This window comes from Protopterus annectens, chromosome 3.part0 (assembly GCF_019279795.1).
Source record: "Protopterus annectens isolate FY-2018-M chromosome 3.part0, PAN1.0, whole genome shotgun sequence".
Classification (NCBI taxonomy): domain Eukaryota; kingdom Metazoa; phylum Chordata; order Ceratodontiformes; family Protopteridae; genus Protopterus; species Protopterus annectens.
In genome coordinates, this window is record NC_056731.1 from 96259054 (window position 1) to 96276530 (window position 17477).

General features: G+C 43.5%; 1 protein-coding gene across 1 annotated transcript in view; it reads left to right on the forward strand.

The window, feature by feature from the left end:
* The window catches only part of PITRM1 (pitrilysin metallopeptidase 1), a 1418909-nt gene that overhangs the window by 704940 nt on the left and 696492 nt on the right, over positions 1 to 17477 (forward strand). The window contains exon 16 of the mRNA XM_044064598.1: positions 4521 to 4650. Within this exon, the coding sequence (XP_043920533.1) occupies positions 4521 to 4650 (130 nt within the window). The remainder of the gene's footprint in view (positions 1 to 4520; positions 4651 to 17477) is intronic.

The following is a 17477-nucleotide window of genomic DNA, read 5'->3' on the forward strand; positions in this document are numbered from 1 at the left end:
TCTCCCCCAGATGATTTTTCCTTTGGGGAAACTCTCCATACTTTAAGGGAGCATTTCCAATGGGAGAGTCAGGACTACCCACAGTCAAAAAAGAGACTCGGGGAATTCCTAGATCTTCCACACCACAGACCTTTGGCCATCCCCCCAGTCCTGGATGTTGTGGAGGACGTTTTCCTCAAGTCCAGCTTGACTGTTGATGCCCTACCTCTTGCTCCCAGAAAACCAGACGGGTACTATACAGTCCCTGAGGCACACAAATATCTTTTTAAAAATCCAACAGCTGACCCTGAGGTAATTTCTCAAGGGCCAAAAGGAATTAAAGCAACCTCTGCTAAGAATCCCACCTCCTCAGACAAGGATTCCCGAGCTTTGGACAGATGGGGTAACAAAGTATACACCTCAGCCACTCTTGCTATCAGGGCACTAAATTGTCAGTTCCATATGCTGAAATTTTAGCAACATACCTTGGAACACCTTAAACAAAAAATGTCTTCCTTTCCTGCTTAGGCAGAATCTAAAGATTTACAAGACTTAATGCATTCTGCAAGTCAAGTAACTAAACACACTTTGCACTGTGGTTTTTGACACCCTAGACGCTTCTTGCAGGGCAGCAGTCACTGGATCTGTAATTAGAAAACATGCATGGCTTAAGGAACTGCCAAATCATGTCAAATCCAAATTGTTGGATGCCCCCTTGCACAACGATAACCTATTCGGCACTAAGGCAGAAGAGGTCTTAAAAAAGATGGAAGAAAAAGCAAAATGCATGCAAACAGTTAAGGATTTCTTACAGGTCCAGCCCCCTAGGTTCAGCAGGCATTGTCCCTCCAAACACTGGTCTTTTACTGCTCTGTGTAAACCTGCCCAGCACAGGCTCCGTGGAAACAACCCCCCCCCAGATAGCAGCCCCAGGGAATGCAGAGATCTAAGCAGTGGACTACCTCCACTTCAAAACCAGGGAGTTCTAAGCCACCCCCTTATGGTAAGAACTCACAATGACTCACCTCCTCCACCCTCACCTTCTGCCCACCTTCACTTACCCCTAGGAGGAAAACTCTTCTTTCACTCAAACACCTGGGCCACCATTACCAAGGACCAATGGCTTCTGAACATTGTGTCCCAGGGATACAAATTTTCCTTCCACACCCTTCCAACCCCAAAAGCTTTACCAGATCTACCACTAAATCAGTGGGCAGAAGCTCAAAAGCAAATCCTTTCCCTGGTCTCTATGAGGGCAGTAGAGCACGTTCCTGCAGAACAGATAGGCCAAAGCTTCTACTCCAGGCTTTTTCTGGTGCCCAGAAAAGAAGGCACCTGGCGCCCTATCCTTGATTTATCCATTCTAAGCACCTTCCTGGTGATTCTAAAATTAAAAATGCTCACCCTCCAGCAGCTGCTACCCATGCTCTCCAAAGACACTTGACTGGCCACCCTAGATCTAAAAGAGGCCAACTTCACATTCCTATCAGGGAATCGTGCAGGAAATATCTTCGCTTCAGGGCAGGAACTCAACACTTTCAGTTTTCTGCACTTCCCTTTGGCTTATTTAATGCTTCCACAGTTTTCACAAAATGTCTGGCTCCGGCTATTGCCTTTTTTACAGACAAAGAAATATTCAAATTTACCCATACGTAGACAACTGCCTTATTCATGCAGACATCCAGGAAAAGCTGCTCAAGCACCTGGCCTTTGTAAAGACCCTACAAACCTCCCTGGGGTACACAGTCAACAAAGAGAAATACAAACAGGTGCCCATCCAAAGGATAATCTTCCTGGGAGCAAGTCTGGACACAGCATCCCAGATGGCATACCTTACACCAGAGAAACAAATTTTCCTGACAGCGTACTTCTCTCTACTAGCCACCAGAATCCAGCTATCTGCAAGGAAGATTCTGCAAGCTGTGAGGTTCATGGCATCTTGTATAGTACTCATTGCATATGCCAGACTGCATATGAGGAAACTACAATGGTGCCTAAAGAGCCTTTGGTGTCAACACTGTCAAGACCTGGAAACTCTTCTAACTATAACTCCTTGCCTCAGAAAGGATTTTCTTTGGTGGGAAACCATATGCTCCCACAACAAGCGACTGCCCTTCTGTCTCTCCAGGGGTTCTCCTGATGAAAACAGACAATACCACTGTGATGTGGTACATCAGCAGGCAGGGATGGACTCCCTCCTACCCTCTATGTAGGCTGGCCATAACCCTTTGGCTCTCAGCTTCTTCCATGCAACTGCACCGGTTAGCACAATACCTACCAGCCTGTCTCATCTCTCTGGCAGACCAATTAAGCAGAAGTCTTGTGGTCCTACACGAGTGGCAACTCAACAGAAGTACCTTCACCCTAATAACTCAGAAATGGGGAAGCCCGAAGGTCGACCTCTTTGCCTCCCACACCAACCATCAGCTCAGCAAATTCTGCACCAGGGAGCATCACTGCATGGCTTGGAAAGTGGATGCCATGTCCTTCCACTGGGTCAGTCTATCTGTCTATGCCTTTCCTCCCCTACCTCTCATCCCCAGGGTACTGCTCAAAATAAGGCAGGAAAAACAAGGACCATTCTCATAGCTCCAGACTGGCCCCGACAACACTGGTACCCCTTGGTGCGCAGCCTGTCCCCACTGCCTCCTTGGCATCTTCCTCAGATTCCAAACCTCCTGACCCAGAGGGAAAGGGAATTCATGCATCCCCAATTCAGACACTCAGTTTGGCAGCCTGGCTTATTCCCTAACCCTGAACCAATCTGCCATTCTCAGTAAACAGGTTCTGGATGTGATCCGTGAGGCCAGACGTCCTAGCACCAGAAAGTCTTATGCAGATAAATGGAAAAGGTTCTACACCGGGATCCAGGCTAAGGAAGCAGTATGGCACAGCCCTCCATCCTCTCATCCTGGATTACTTAGCTGACCTACTACACAGTGGTCTCTCCTTCCACTCTATAAAAATTCATGCCTCTGCTATTTTTGCTCATTTTCCCATTGAGCAGCCCCTTTTCTCACACCCCTTGATTAAACAATTCCTCAGAGGGGCTAGCAACTTGAGGCCCCTCAGAAGGGCACCAACACCAGCTTGGGACCTTAACTTTGTCCTGGAAAATCTCAGCCTGCCCCCTTTCGAACTAGCAGCTTCTGCAGAGCTAAAATATCTCTCCTGGAAGACAGCATTCCTTCTGGCCATCACTTCATCCAGAAGAGTCTCTGAGCTGCATGCTCTCATGGCCATTGAACCCTTCATCATCTTCCATGCAGACGGGGTATCCCTCATAACTGACCCATCCTTCATGCCCAAGGTGGTGTCCAGTGTGGCTCTCAACCAATCCATTCACTTGCGCACCTTCTTTCCTAATCCCCAGAACAAGGGGGGAAAGGATTCTTCATTCTCTAGGTGTGCACAGACAGCTCAGATGCTATCTGGATAGGACTAAATCCTTCAGAAAGTCTGACCAATTGCTGGTTAGCATTGCTACAGGGTCAGAAGGCAAAGCCATCTCCAAGCAAACCATTTCCAAAATGGATAGCACACTGCATCCATTTCTGCTACAAACAACATGGAAATCCTGCCCCCAAGGGGGTCAGGACACACTCCACCAGAGCAGACTCCACCTCTGCAGCTTTCCTCAGAGCAGTCCCAACCAGGGACATCCTGGAGGCTGCCACCTGGATATCTGTTCACACTTTCACCAAGCATTACCACCTGCCCTTCTCCAAATCCAGGGCAGGGTTTGCCTCTGCAGTCTTGCAGGACATCCTAGCCAGCCCCTAGTTTCCTTGACTGCCTCCCCCCTCTTCCTCAGCTTTGGGAATCAACCCAAATATGATGACTGCAACAGTGAAACACGAAGAGTATTCACTGTTGCAGTCCTGGTTTCCCTCCCTCCATCCCCCTTATTCTCTTTTTCCTTACAAGGGACTTATTGGTATTTATTTTCTACTGGTGGGGTTCTTCTACCAGAACCTGGCTTCCTACTTTGGGGTCTCCTGACAGGTTAGAGCAAGAAAAACTGATGTAATGGTGTCGGCTGCCTTACTTTATACTCCTGACGTCAGTCCTCAAGCGATAGCAACCGATGCAGAAATACTACGTCTCTGGTATTCGGGCCGGCCCAGGGCTACCCTGGCAGGGATAACCCAAATGTGATGACTGCAACAGTGAATACACTCGAACATCTACGTTTATGGTAAGTGTACACAACTGTACGTTTCTGTTTCTGTAAGGTATATTAAATAAGCAGGTATATGTGTATATGTCTTTACAGTATAGTGCATGAGTTTTCCAAATAGCTATTCTAGGCATCTGCAGTTGTGGAGCTGTATGCTGATAGGTTCTGAAATAATTAGCTGTACAGATACTTTAAGCACTGTTAAGTGGAATGACATATAAAACTCTGCAAGTTCATATATTTGGGGAAATGGTAATCTGTCAAACTGCAGAAATGTTAATTAAATTCCTATAGATAAATTTCGACAGTGGTAAGATTTTTGCTCCAAATATAGTGACTGTGTTTTGGATTTTTATTTTAGGTGACGTTCCTGTCCAGTATTGTGCTCAGCCAACAAATGGTGTTGTTTATTTCCGAGCCTTGTCAAGTTTAAACACGCTACCTGAGGAACTAAAACCATATGTTCCACTTTTCTGTCATGTCATTACAAAGTAAGTTGGTCATTTTCTCTCTGTCATTCTAAGGTGTAGGATATAATAGTTTTTCTGAAGTCTGTAACTAGTGGGCATTATCATCATCTTACATTGGTAGTCTTACCAAGATGGCAATGTAACAAAATACTTTTTGGTTATAGGTGCATGGTCTGACAGTATCACTAGATGTGTTTTCATGGTTCAGGCAATGCTATATTGTTTTCATGATGCAGACAGTGCTATAGTATTCTTTTGATATGTGACATCTATGTAATCTTGCCCAAGAACCATATTTTGCTGAAAAAATCTGTGTATTAAGCTTAATTTTATTTTATTTTCATTGCATAGGTAAATCCCGATACTTGCAGATATTTCTCGAAGTATCTGTCATCAGCTTGTATTCTGTGGTATTTCTGCTCTTCAGAGACATTTTCCTTATTTTCTATATTATAGTCTGTGGTTTCTACTATACATTCTTGATGAAAGGCTATAGTTTTTCTCATAATATTCTGTATAGCTTGTTCCCCTGTGCTCGGTGGAATGTAATATATCCAGTGTTAATTCTTAGACATGGCCAGCAACCTCTCACCAGAATAAAGATATTATTCGTGTTTCACTGTTGCAGTCATTACATTTGGGTTATCTGCTTGCAGGTAGCCCTCAGTCGGCCTGATTAACAAAGTCTTGGGTCCTGCGTCGGTTGCTGTCTCTTCTTCCGTGACGTCAGGTCGTCAGGGGTATAAAACATGCAGCCGACGTCATTACATCAGTCTTTCTTGAGGTGTGGTGCCCGAAGCAGAAACAGTTCGCAAGTGCTGGTCGTCCGACTCCTGAAATTTTCGTTTTCGAGTTTCAGAAACAAAGTCTTCAACTAAAAGCTAAGTACCCCATTGAGGAAACTTTTTCTTGCTCTAAACCGATGTCAGTAAAAGTAAATAATTGCATTTCTTGTGGAAAGCAAATACCTCATAAAGATTTTCATTCGTACTGTATTCCTTGCCTAGGCCCTGACCACGATGTACCTAGCTGTCAGTTTTGTGCCTTATTTAAACCACAAACTATCCGTCATCGTTATATTTGCACTTCTAAATTTTTTGGTGCTCGGTTCAATTATCCTGATATGTCTTTGGTAAGCCATCCGACTACCGACATTCCGAAAGAAATGCAAAGATAAAGACAGAGACAGGCCGCCCAGTTCGCCGGTACTCAGTGAGGCACTTTCGCAGCCCCTGCTACCCGCTACTTCATATTCGCAGGCCACTACTGAGACCCATTCAGAGTCTGGTATGCCGCGAGATGCTTTAACTGTGGAACCTGCGGATGAGTTCGGAGCCACTGTGCAGGCACTGGCTTCTGAGGGTGTATTCAGGCCTACTGACTTGCATATTAAATCGGTGCCATCTTCTTCTTCAAGTCCTAAAACTCGAACCGTGCCTAGAAAACTGACGCCCAGACCGCATGGTCAGGCCTCTATGCATAAAGAATAAAGGATAAGAATGACTGAAGACTTTATTACTTTAATCAGGGGAAGCCAACCTTCCCCCTCTAAGAGACCTAGGACTGAGTTTGCTTATGATACTTCTGACCAGGATTCTGAAATTTCTGTTTCCTCTGATGACCAGGATTTACCCTTACCTACCTGTGAGGATTCTGATGCTGAGAACTCTGCCCCCCCCCCCCCCGAGGATTTCTCTTTTGGTGAAATCTTGCATACTCTCAGGGAGCTTTTTCATTGGGAAAGTCAGGATTTCTCTGATTCTAAAGTGGCTTAGGAATTTCTTACTCCTGCCCCAGCACAGGACTTTAGCTATACCTCCTGTACTGGACATGTTGATGATGCCTTTGCGGAATCTAGCATGGCCCCTGACTCTCTACCTTCTGCTTCCAGAAAACCTGATAGATATTACAGGGTTCCTGACTCTCACAAGTTCCTTTTCAAAAATCCTACTGCGGATCCTGAAACTATTTCACAGGGACCCAAGGGCATTAAAGCTACTACTGCCAAAAATCCTACCCCCTCTGATAGAGACTCCAGGGCGCTGGATAAATGGGATAAGAAGGTATACACTTCTGCAACTTTGGCCATTAGGGCCTTGAATTGCCAGTTTCATATGTTAAAGTATCAGCTGCATATTATTGGATTGCTTAAACAGAAAAGATGTTGATTCCTGATTGTGCTGAAAATAAGGATTTACAGGATTTTATGCATTCTGCTGAACAAGTTGGTAAACATACATTGCAATGTGGTTTTGATTCACTAGAGGCATCTTGCAGGGCTGCGGTAACTGGGTCTGTACTTAGAAGGCATGCTTGGCTTAAGGAGCAATCCTTGCCAGATCATGTTAAAGCGAAATTATTGGATGCTCCCTTAAATCAGGCCACCTGTTTGGCAAAAAGGCAGAAGAAGTTCTTAAAAAGATGGAGGAAAAGCTAAATCTATGCAAACTGTTAAAGACTTTTTACAAGTACAACCTCCAAGATTTAGTAGGCATTGGCCTTCTAAGAATTGGTCCTTTCCTGCCTCTTCCAGACCTTCTCAGTCCAAACCCAGATGCAGCAGAGCACCCAGGCGTCAGTCCCAGGGGATGCACAGGACTAAGCAGTGGGGGCCTCCACTTCCTAATTTGGGTAATAAAACTCCCCCCTATGTTAAACTGTCTCAATGACTTATTTTTAAAACTTCCAAGCACTTCTCAACTGACTGCCCCTTTGGGGGGAAAGATTGCACTTCATGCAAAGAACTGGGGACTCATTACCCAGGACAAATGGGTTTTAAATATAGTGTCCCGGGGATACAGATTTCACTTCCACACATCACCAATTCCAAGCGGTTGGCCAGATCTACCTCCAAAAAATTGGGCAGAGGCCCAAAAGCAAGTACTCTCTCTCTTAAGCATAGGGGCTGTTCAGTTGGTACCAGAAGAGAAACAGGGACAAGGTTTCTACTCGAGATTCTTCCTGGTACCCAGAAAAGACAATTCATGGTGTCCTGTCCTGGACCTGCCTACTCTAAACACCTTTTTGGTGATTCCAAAATTCAAGATGCTGACTCTTCACCAGTTGCTTCCTATACTAAGCAAAGATGCCTGGTTGGCAACACAAAATTTAAAGGAAGCATACCTGCACATCCCAATCAGGGAATCTTGCAGAAGATACCTACGCTTCAAAGCAGGGTATACGCATATCAGTTCTCTGCACTGCCCTTTGGCTTATCTACTACGCCCAGGGTATTCACAAAATGCCTAGCTCCAGTTATTACATTTTGCAGGCAAAGAAATATTCAAATATACCAATACCTGGATGATTGTCTAATTCAGGCAGAAAACCAGGACATACTTTTGAGTCATCTGGCTTTTGTACAGAGGGTGCTAACTTGTCTGGGGTACACCGTAAACGAAAATAATCACACCTGGTACTCTGTCAACAAATTATATTCCTGGGAGCAAGCTTGAGTACAACTTCCCAGATGGCTTTCCTCATACCAGAGAAACAAATTCACTTGACAACCTACTTCAAACAAGTGGTCACAAAAACCCTGCTATTTGCAAGGCAGACACTGCAAGCCTTGGGGTTCATGGCCTCCTGCATTCTTCTAATTCCATATGAAGACTGCATATGAGGAAACTACAATGGTAACTAAAAAGTCTATGGTGTCAACATTCTCAGGATCTAGAAGCAATGATTCCTATCATTTCTTGTCTACGCCTAGAGTTCCTTTGGTGGGGAGAGGCCTGCCACCAAAACAAAGGACTACCATTCACACTACCCCCTGCCACCTAAAACCCTAACCCAATTCAAATGCACCTTCACATCAATCATAAAAAATGTTAGCTGTACAGAATGCTCTAACTGTTATGTGGTACATAAACAAGCAGGGGGGTACACATTCTTACCCCCTCTGCAGACTAGCCATGGCATTGTGGAACACAGCCTTGAGCTACCAAGTACATCTACAAGCTCAATTCCTGCCAGGAAAACTAAATACAATGGCAGATGGACTAAGCAGAACCCTCATGGACCCACATGAGTGGAAACTGGAACCAAGGATTTTCAACATGTTGACGAGCAAATGTGGAAGCCCAGATATAGTAGACCTGTTTGCCTCCCCCCAGAACTATCAATTGAAAACATTTTGTGCAAGGACTCCCCACAGACAAGCTTGGAAAGTGGATGCTCTGTCCATCAGCTTATGCCTTTCCTCCTCTGCCTCTGCTCTCCAAAGTACTACTAAAGATCAAACAAGACAAACCAAGGATGATTTTGATTGCACCAGCCTGGCCACACCCAAACTGGTACCCCCTCCTGCGCAGTGTGTCACTGTTGGCCCCATGGCACCTGCCTTAGACTCACTTCCCTGCTCAGCAGGAGAATCAGATTTTGCACCCTCAGCTTCAATCACTGAACCTAGCAGCCTGGCTAATTACCTAAGCTCTCCTTTACCATCCCTCAGTAAACCAGTGATGGATGTCATTTTAGAGGCAAGGAGGCCTAGTACTAGAAAATCTTATGCTGAAAAATGGAAAAGATTCTGTGCCTGGAACCAATCTCAAGGGATGAGCACAGCAGTGCCCAATTTACCTCAGATTTTGCAATACTTAACTGAGATGCTTCACAAGGGCCTGTCTTTTTCCTCAATAAAAATTCACGCCTCAGCCATTTCAGCTCATTATAACACAGAACCTCCCCTCTTCTCTATTCCACTGCTCAAGCAGTTCCTCAGAGAGGCCAACAATTTAAGACCACCCAGGAGAGCTCCAACTCCAGCCTGGGACCTTAACTTTGTATTGGAGAAAGTCACACTTCCTCCTTTCGAGCCAACTGCTACTGCAGATTTAAAATTCCTTTCTTGGAAAACAGCTTCCCTTTTAGCCATCACTTCAGCAAGAAGGGTATCTGAATTACAGGCCCTTATGGCAGTGGAGCCTTTCATCATTTCATGCGGACAGGGTGTCCCTCAGGACCAATCACTCTTTCATGCCAAAGGTGGTATTCAGTGTGCCCTTTAATCAGTCCATTCATTTGCCAACCTATTTTTCTAATCCACAGAGCAAAGGGGAATGAATACTGCACTCCTTTTACGTGCACAGATAACTAACTTAGATTTTACTTGGACAGGACTAAGCCTCTCAGGAAATCTGAACAGCTGCTGGTTGCATTTGTTGCAGGGGCAGAGGGGAAGGCCATTTCAAAACAAACCATTTCTAAGTGGATAGGCCATTGCATTCATTTCTGCTATAAGCACCATGGAAAACCTATCCCACAGGGGATCAGATCCCGCTTTCACCAAGCATTACTGTTTGCCAATTTTCTCTTTATCCAGAGCTGGCTTTGCCACTGCAGATGTTCATCGTGTTTTACTGTTGCAGTCATTACTCTTGGGTTATCCTGCTGGCAGGCTGCCTGTGGTCGGCCAGAATTCCAAAGTCTAGGTCCGGCGTCGGTTGCTGTCACCTCTTCCCTAACGTCAGTGCGCTAGGGGTATAAAAGATGCAAGGACACAAAATTGACAAGACGGCTCCAAACTGGATAAAAAAGTTTTAATCCACAAGAGACTGGCACAATTCGAAAAAAGAATAATTCCAAGCTGGATACAAAGGACTTTTAAGCGCTTTTCGTTTGTTCTTCAACAAACTTCATCAGAAAGTAATTTAGCAACACAGACCCCAATCATTTAAACAAAAAAGTGCGGGAAAATTAACCTGCATTTAAAGATATACTAACTTAAACAGTATAAATATATGCAAAGCTTCAATAAAAACCCCACATAGTATAAAGCTTACATAAATAATCTAAAGTAAATTGTGTCCTAACAAAGAACTTAAAAGTAGTAAGAACCTACAAACCAGTACTAAAAATTGTAAACATATATATGGCATAAAACAACCTACACTGAATCATAAAAAATAGTACCTAAGAACTAAAAAACTAAACTAAGCCTAGAAAAATATAAATATAAAAGTCTTCAAACTAGGAATAAATAATACAAAATTATTTAGTAATAAAATAAGATATTAATTAATGAATATGATGAAACTATCTTTGTAAACTTCTTAATTTTAATATACAAGAGGTATAAAGAGGTCGAACACAAAAGAAACATTGAGCAGTTTAAACCTATTTTGTGTTTGGATAAACCATCTATTGATGTGGTTACCTTGGATGTACAAGAAACTTCGTTAGATGATGTTTCTAATTTGGTTAAAGACCAGTTTTTTCAGTATACTTTCATTACATCATTTAATGCACAATCTAAATTTATTACTAATGTTATTGTTAAAAATTGGGAATTATTTAGATGTAATCCTTCTATTTTTACATTTTTTGGATCAAAACCACAAATTGTCTTTAAGAAAGGTAGGAATGTTAAAAACCTTCTTGAGAGACATAACAGGCCATCTCCTAGAATAACTGGAATGTCTAAATGCGAGAGTTGTAACTTTTGCAGACATATGGAATGTACTAATCAATTTACTATTAATGATAACACTTATAAATTGAAAGCCAGATATAATTGTAATAGTAAATTTGTTGTTTATTTAGCTAAATGTACTGTTTGCCCCGTCTTCTACGTGGGCAAAACTGAACGTCGCTTTAGGGACAGGGTTTACGAACATCAGTATGTCATGTTCCATAATAATAACAACAATGCATTGGCTAAACATGTTCATTTGAATCCTGTACATAAGTTTAAGTTTTTGGTTATTGATCAATTTATTCAGGATATTAGGGGTGGTCCAGCCTCATTCAAACTGGAAGAACTTGAGCTGTTATGGCAGATTAGGCTGAATGCCTTTAACTTTCCAGGTTTGAATGAGGCTTGTTCCATCTCTTGTATATTAAAATTAAGAAGTTTACAAAGATAGTTTCATCATATTCATTAATTTATTTATTTATTATTTTATTACTAAATAATTTTGTATTATTTATTCCTAGTTTGAAGACTTTTATATTTATATTTTTCTAGGCTTAGTTAAGTTTTTTAGTTCTTAGGTACTATTTTTTATGATTCAGTGTAGGTTGTTTTATGCCATATATATGTTTACAATTTTTAGTACTGGTTTGTAGGTTCTTACTACTTTTAAGTTCTTTGTTAGGACACAATTTACTTTAGATTATTTATGTAATCTTTATACTATGTGGGATTTTTATTGAAGCTTTGCATATATTTATACTGTTTAAGTTAGTATATCTTTAAATGCAGGTTAATTTTCCCGCACTTTTTTGTTTAAATGATTGGGGTCTGTGTTGCTAAATTACTTTCTGATGAAGTTTGTTGAAGAACAAACGCTTAAAAGTCCTTTGTATCCAGCTTGGAATTATTCTTTTTTCGAATTGTGCCAGTCTCTTGTGGATTAAAACTTTTTTATCCAGTTTGGAGCCGTCTTGTCAATTTTGTGTCCTTAAAAGTTTAAGTGCCGTTTTCTTCGTATAAAAGATGCAGCCGACGCCATTTTCTTCAGTCTTTCTTGCAGCGCGGTGCCCGAAGCAAAAGCAGTTTGCAAGTGCTGGTCGGCCGACTCCTGAGATTTTCAAATCTGAATTTCAGAACCAAAGTCTTCATTAAAGCTAAGTACCCCGTTGGGGAAGCTTTTTTCTTGCTCCAGACTGATAAAAAAGTTAACAATTGTATTTCTTGTGGGAAGCAAATACTTCATAAGGATTTTCACTCTTACAGTATTCCTTGCCTAGGCCCTGATCACAACGTTGCTAGCTGTCGGTTTTGTGCTAGATTCAACCAACGCACTATCAAGCGTCTGTTTGATTTTGCATTTCATTACTTTGGCCGACGATTTAATTATATAATGCCAGTGGAACAGCCGACAACTGGAGCTTACAAAAAAACGCAAGGACAAGGATAGGCATCCAAGGTCCAAAACCAACGACAAAGCCTCTTCTAGGCCAGTTGCCGGTTCGCCGGTTCTCAGTGACGCACTTTCGCTGCCCCTGACGCCCGCTACCTCAGAGCCACAGGCCACTACCGACTCCCACGTGGAGCCGACCGGGCCTCTGGAAACTCAAGGTACTGGACACTCGGAAATCAATCCCTCAGATGGGTCTGGAGCCGCTGAGCAGGCATCGGCTTCTGAGGGTGTCTTCAGACCGACACAACTATATGTTAAGCCATCTTCAGCTTCAAAGACAAAGACTAAAGCACTAAAGACAAAGAAACAAGTACAGCATTCTCGTCTTTAGACTTCCATGCCTAAAAAACAGAAGCTCAAAATGGCCGAAGACCTAATTACTTTGATCAGGGGCTCCCATTCCCCTCCTGATAAGAGGCCTAGGCAAGAGACAGAGTATTATTCTTCTGATCAGGTTTCTATTTCCTCTTCTGAACAGGATTACCCCATGCTTCCCTATGAGGATTCTGATGCTGAAGAATCCATTCCTTCAGCCTCTCCTCCTGAGGACTATTCTTTTGGGGAAACACTGCATACTATGAGGAAGCATTTCCACTGGGCGAGCCAAGATTATTCTGAGTCTAAGAAAAGGCTCAGAGACTTCCTGCTTCTTCCTCAGCACAGACCCCTAGCTGTTCCACCTGTTCTAGACATTGAGGATGATGTAATTTCAGAGTCCGGACTGTCCCCTGACTCTTTACCCCCTGCACCTGCTAAACCAGACAGATACTACAGGGTCCCGGATTCTCATAAATTCCTATATAAAAACCCTGCAGCAGACCCAGAAACTATATCTCAGGGTCCCAAGGGGGTTAAAGCTTCCACTGCAAAAAAACCCTGTCCCCTCTGATAGGGATTCTAGAGCGGTAGACAGATGGGGGAAAAAGTTTACACTTCTGCCACTCTGGCTGTAAGGGCTTTAAATTGTCAATTTCATATGCTTAAATATCAGCAATATTTAATGTCACTACTTAAGCAAAAAATGTTGACAAGTACTGAATGTTCAGAGAACAAAGAATTGCAGGATTTATTGCATGCAACTGAACAAGTGGGAAAGCATACTTTGCAATGTGGTTATGATTCACTGGAGGCCTCTTGCAGGGCCGCAGTTGCAGGTTCTGTTAAAGGAACAAAATCTGCCTGATCATGTCAAAGCAAAATTATTAGACACACCATTACAGCATGATACTTTGTTTGGTACTAAAGCAGAAGAGGTGTTAAAAAAATGGAGGATAAAGCAAAATCCATGCAGACAGTAAAGGATTTCTTACAGGTACGGCCACCCAGCTTTAGCAGGAACTGGCCTTCTAAAAATTAGTCCTTTCCGGTCTCTGACAAACCACAAAGAGGTAGATACAGACGTCCCAGAGGCAGATCTCAGCCCCAAGGCTCATACAGACCTAAACAATGGGGTGCTCCTATCTCCAAAATCGGAGAAGACAAATCACAGCCTTACAGGAAACAGTCCCAGTGACTTTCCTCTACCAGTTCCAAGCAATTTTCTTTTGACAGCCCCCTTGGGGGGGAAAACTGGCACTTTTCTCATCAAATTGGCAAATAGTTACCCAAGACAAATGGGTTCTGAACATAGTGTCCCAAGGCTACAGGTTCCATTTTCACACTCTACCAAGGTCAAAGGGCATGCCAGACCTGCCACACAGTCAAAGGGCAGAGGCACAAAAACAAATAACAACCCTCATGGATATGAGGGCCATTCAGCAAGCACCACAACAAGAGCAGGGGCAAGGATTTTACTCCAGACTTTTTCTAGCACCCAGGAAGGACAAAACCTGGAGACCTATTCTGGACCTGTCTATACTAAGCACGTTTCTGGAAGTTCCAAAATTCAAGATGTTGACTCTTCAGCAGCTACTGCCCATGCTGGGCAGGAGGGCTTGGCTTGTAACTTTGGACCTAAAAGAGGCATGCCTGCATGTCCCAATCAGACAATCTTCATAGGTTCATAGGTTCATACTAGGCTATCTGCCCTAGGGCATTTATAAGCCTAGCCAGAGTGTGTGTGGCTTTCACCACCCCTTAGGATGAGAATACTATACCCATTAGTTTGCTATGCCTCTGTCCAGCAGTGACACAGAGATGATTCCCGGGGTAAACCTACGATCTCCCATCCACTCGTCAAGATTTCTCTTGAACAGAGTCAGTGAGGGGCTCTGCCTCACATGGACTGGGATTCTGTTCCATAGTGTAGGGAGTCTCTGGGTGATGAATCTGTCCCTCCAGCACGTCCTATTTATATCCATGTTGAGGTTTAAGTCTCTTGCTCTCGTGGCTATGGTGGATTTGGATTTTTTGAGGGGGAGCATGTCCATTAATTCCGGGTTGGACATGGCCTTGTATGTCAGGCACAGATCACCTCTGAGCAGACGGTATGCGACTGAATAGAGCTGGAGTTTCTTCAGAAGATACCTCTTGCAGAAGATACCTCAGATTCATAGCTGGCTCAATGCATTACCAATTCTCTGCACTGCCCTTTGGCTTATCTACTGTGCCCAGGGTCTTTACAAAATGCCTGGCACCAGTAATTGTGCTTTGCAGACAAAAAGGAATTCAGATATATCCCTACTTGGACGATTGCCTAATTCAAGCAGAGAACAAAGACACTCTTCTTCAGCATCTGGCCTTTGTAAAAAGATTACTAATTGGCCTTGGGTACACAGTAAACGAAAAGAAATCAAAATTAGTGCCCTCTCGAGAGATAATATTCCTGGGTGCAAGCTTAAATACAACTGCCCAGATGGCTTATCTCACGCCAGACAAGCAAAAACAACTGACTACTTACTTCAAGAAATTGGCAACAAAAAACCACTTATCTGCAAGGAAAATCCTGCAGGCCTTGGGTTTCATGGCATCCTGCATTCTACTAATTCCATATGCCAGACTGCATATAAGGAAACTTCAGTGGTATCTGAAAAGTGTTTGGACTCAGCATTGCCACAGCCTGGAGACAGTAATTGCACTCATTCCTTGCCTACAACAGGAGTTTCGATTGTGGGCAGAAGCCTGTCACCACAACAAGGGTCTGCCATTCAGTTTACCCACAGCCAGACAGACACTGACAACGGATGCATCAGATTATGCCTGGGGGGCCCATATGGCAGGAAAATGTATTCAGGGCACATGGCCTGTAAACCAGATGCATCTTCACATCAATCAAAAAGAGATGCTAGCTGTCCAAAATGTCCTGACAGCTTTCAAGGACCTGCTTCATCCAGGACAATTACTGATAAAGACAGACAACACTACGGTCATGTGATACATAAACAAGCAGGGGGTTACTCATTCTTACCCCCTCTGCAGACAAGCAATGACCTTATGGGACACAGCATTGGCTTTTCAAGTCCACTTACAAGCACAATTTCTGCCAGGAAAAACAAATACTCTGGCAGACGAACTAAGCAGAAACCTCATGGATCCCCACGAATGGAACTGGATCCACAAGTCTTCAGAATGATAATAAGGAAATGGGGTTGCCCAGACATAGATCTACCCCCCCCCCCCAACTGTCAACTGCCGAAATTTTGCACAAGGATTTACCACAAGCAAGCATGGAAAGTGGACGCCCTATCATTCAGCTGGAGAAGTCTAACAGTATATGCTTTTCCCCCTCTGCCTCTACTTCCCAGAGTACTCCTAAAGGTCACACAAGAGAAGCCAAAAATGATTCTGCTTGCACCAGGCTGGCCACGCCAGCACTGGTACCCAATCCAAAAGAGCTTGTCTCAAGGTCCAGCATGGATATTGCCCCAAACTTCTCACTTGCTAATCAAACAAAAAATTCAGATCCTGCACAGTCAACTCAGGACCTTAAATCTGGCAGCATGGCGGATAATGTAGCCATTCAAAAAACTCCTCTTTCAAAAGCTGTTATGGATGTTATCTTGGAGGCCAGGAGGCCCAGTACCAGAAAATCTTATGCAGAAAAATGGAAGAGATTCAGTGCTTGGAACCAGGAACAAGGCATTGACACGTCTGTACCTAATATTCCTCAGATTTTACAATACCTAACTGAGATGCTGAACTGAGATGCCTTTCCCTTCTCATCAATTAAGATTCATGCCTTGGCCATTTCTGCACATTACAATACGGAACCACCTATTTTTTCTCATCCTTTAATAAGGCAGTACCTCAGAGGGGCAAAAAACATTAGGCCTCCAAGAAGAACACCGATTCCGGCCTGGGACTTCAATTATGTTCTGGAGAAACTCACACTGCCTCCTTTCGAGCCAGCATCAACAGCGGATATTAAATTCCTATCTTGGAAGACAGCTCTACTCCTAGCCATAACCTCTGCAAGGCGAGTCTCGGAGTTACAAGCACTCATGGCTGTGGAACCTTTCATCCAGACAGGGTTTCTCTGAGAACAAACCCTACATTTATGCCTAAGGTGGTGTCCAGTGTGGCCCTCAACCAAACCATTCACTTGCCTGCCATTTACCCAAATCCACAGAACAAGGGTGAGAAAATTCTGCATTCTTTGGACATACACAGGCAGTTATGCTTCTACTTGGACAGAAACAAAGCTTTCAGAAAAACTGAGCAACTTTTAGTGTCATATGCTGCAGGATCACAAGGAAAGGCTATATCAAAACAGACTATTTCTAAATGGATAGGCCATTGCATACGTTTCTGCTATTCTCAACATGGCAAATCAGTGCCTAAGGGCATTAGGCCTCATTCCACCAGAGCAGCAGCCACTTCAGCAGCCTTCCTCAGAGGAGTACCAACCAAAGAAATCTTAGAGGCTGCAACTTGGAGTTCAGTGCACACTTTTACAAAACACTACCACTTGCCTCTCTACTCTAAGTCCAGAGCAGGCTTCGCCACTTTAGTTCTGCAGGGCCTCTTAGCCTCTCCTAATCCTATTTAGCCCAGCCACCCATCTTCAGCTTTGTGATTCAACCCAAGAGTAATTACTGCAACAGT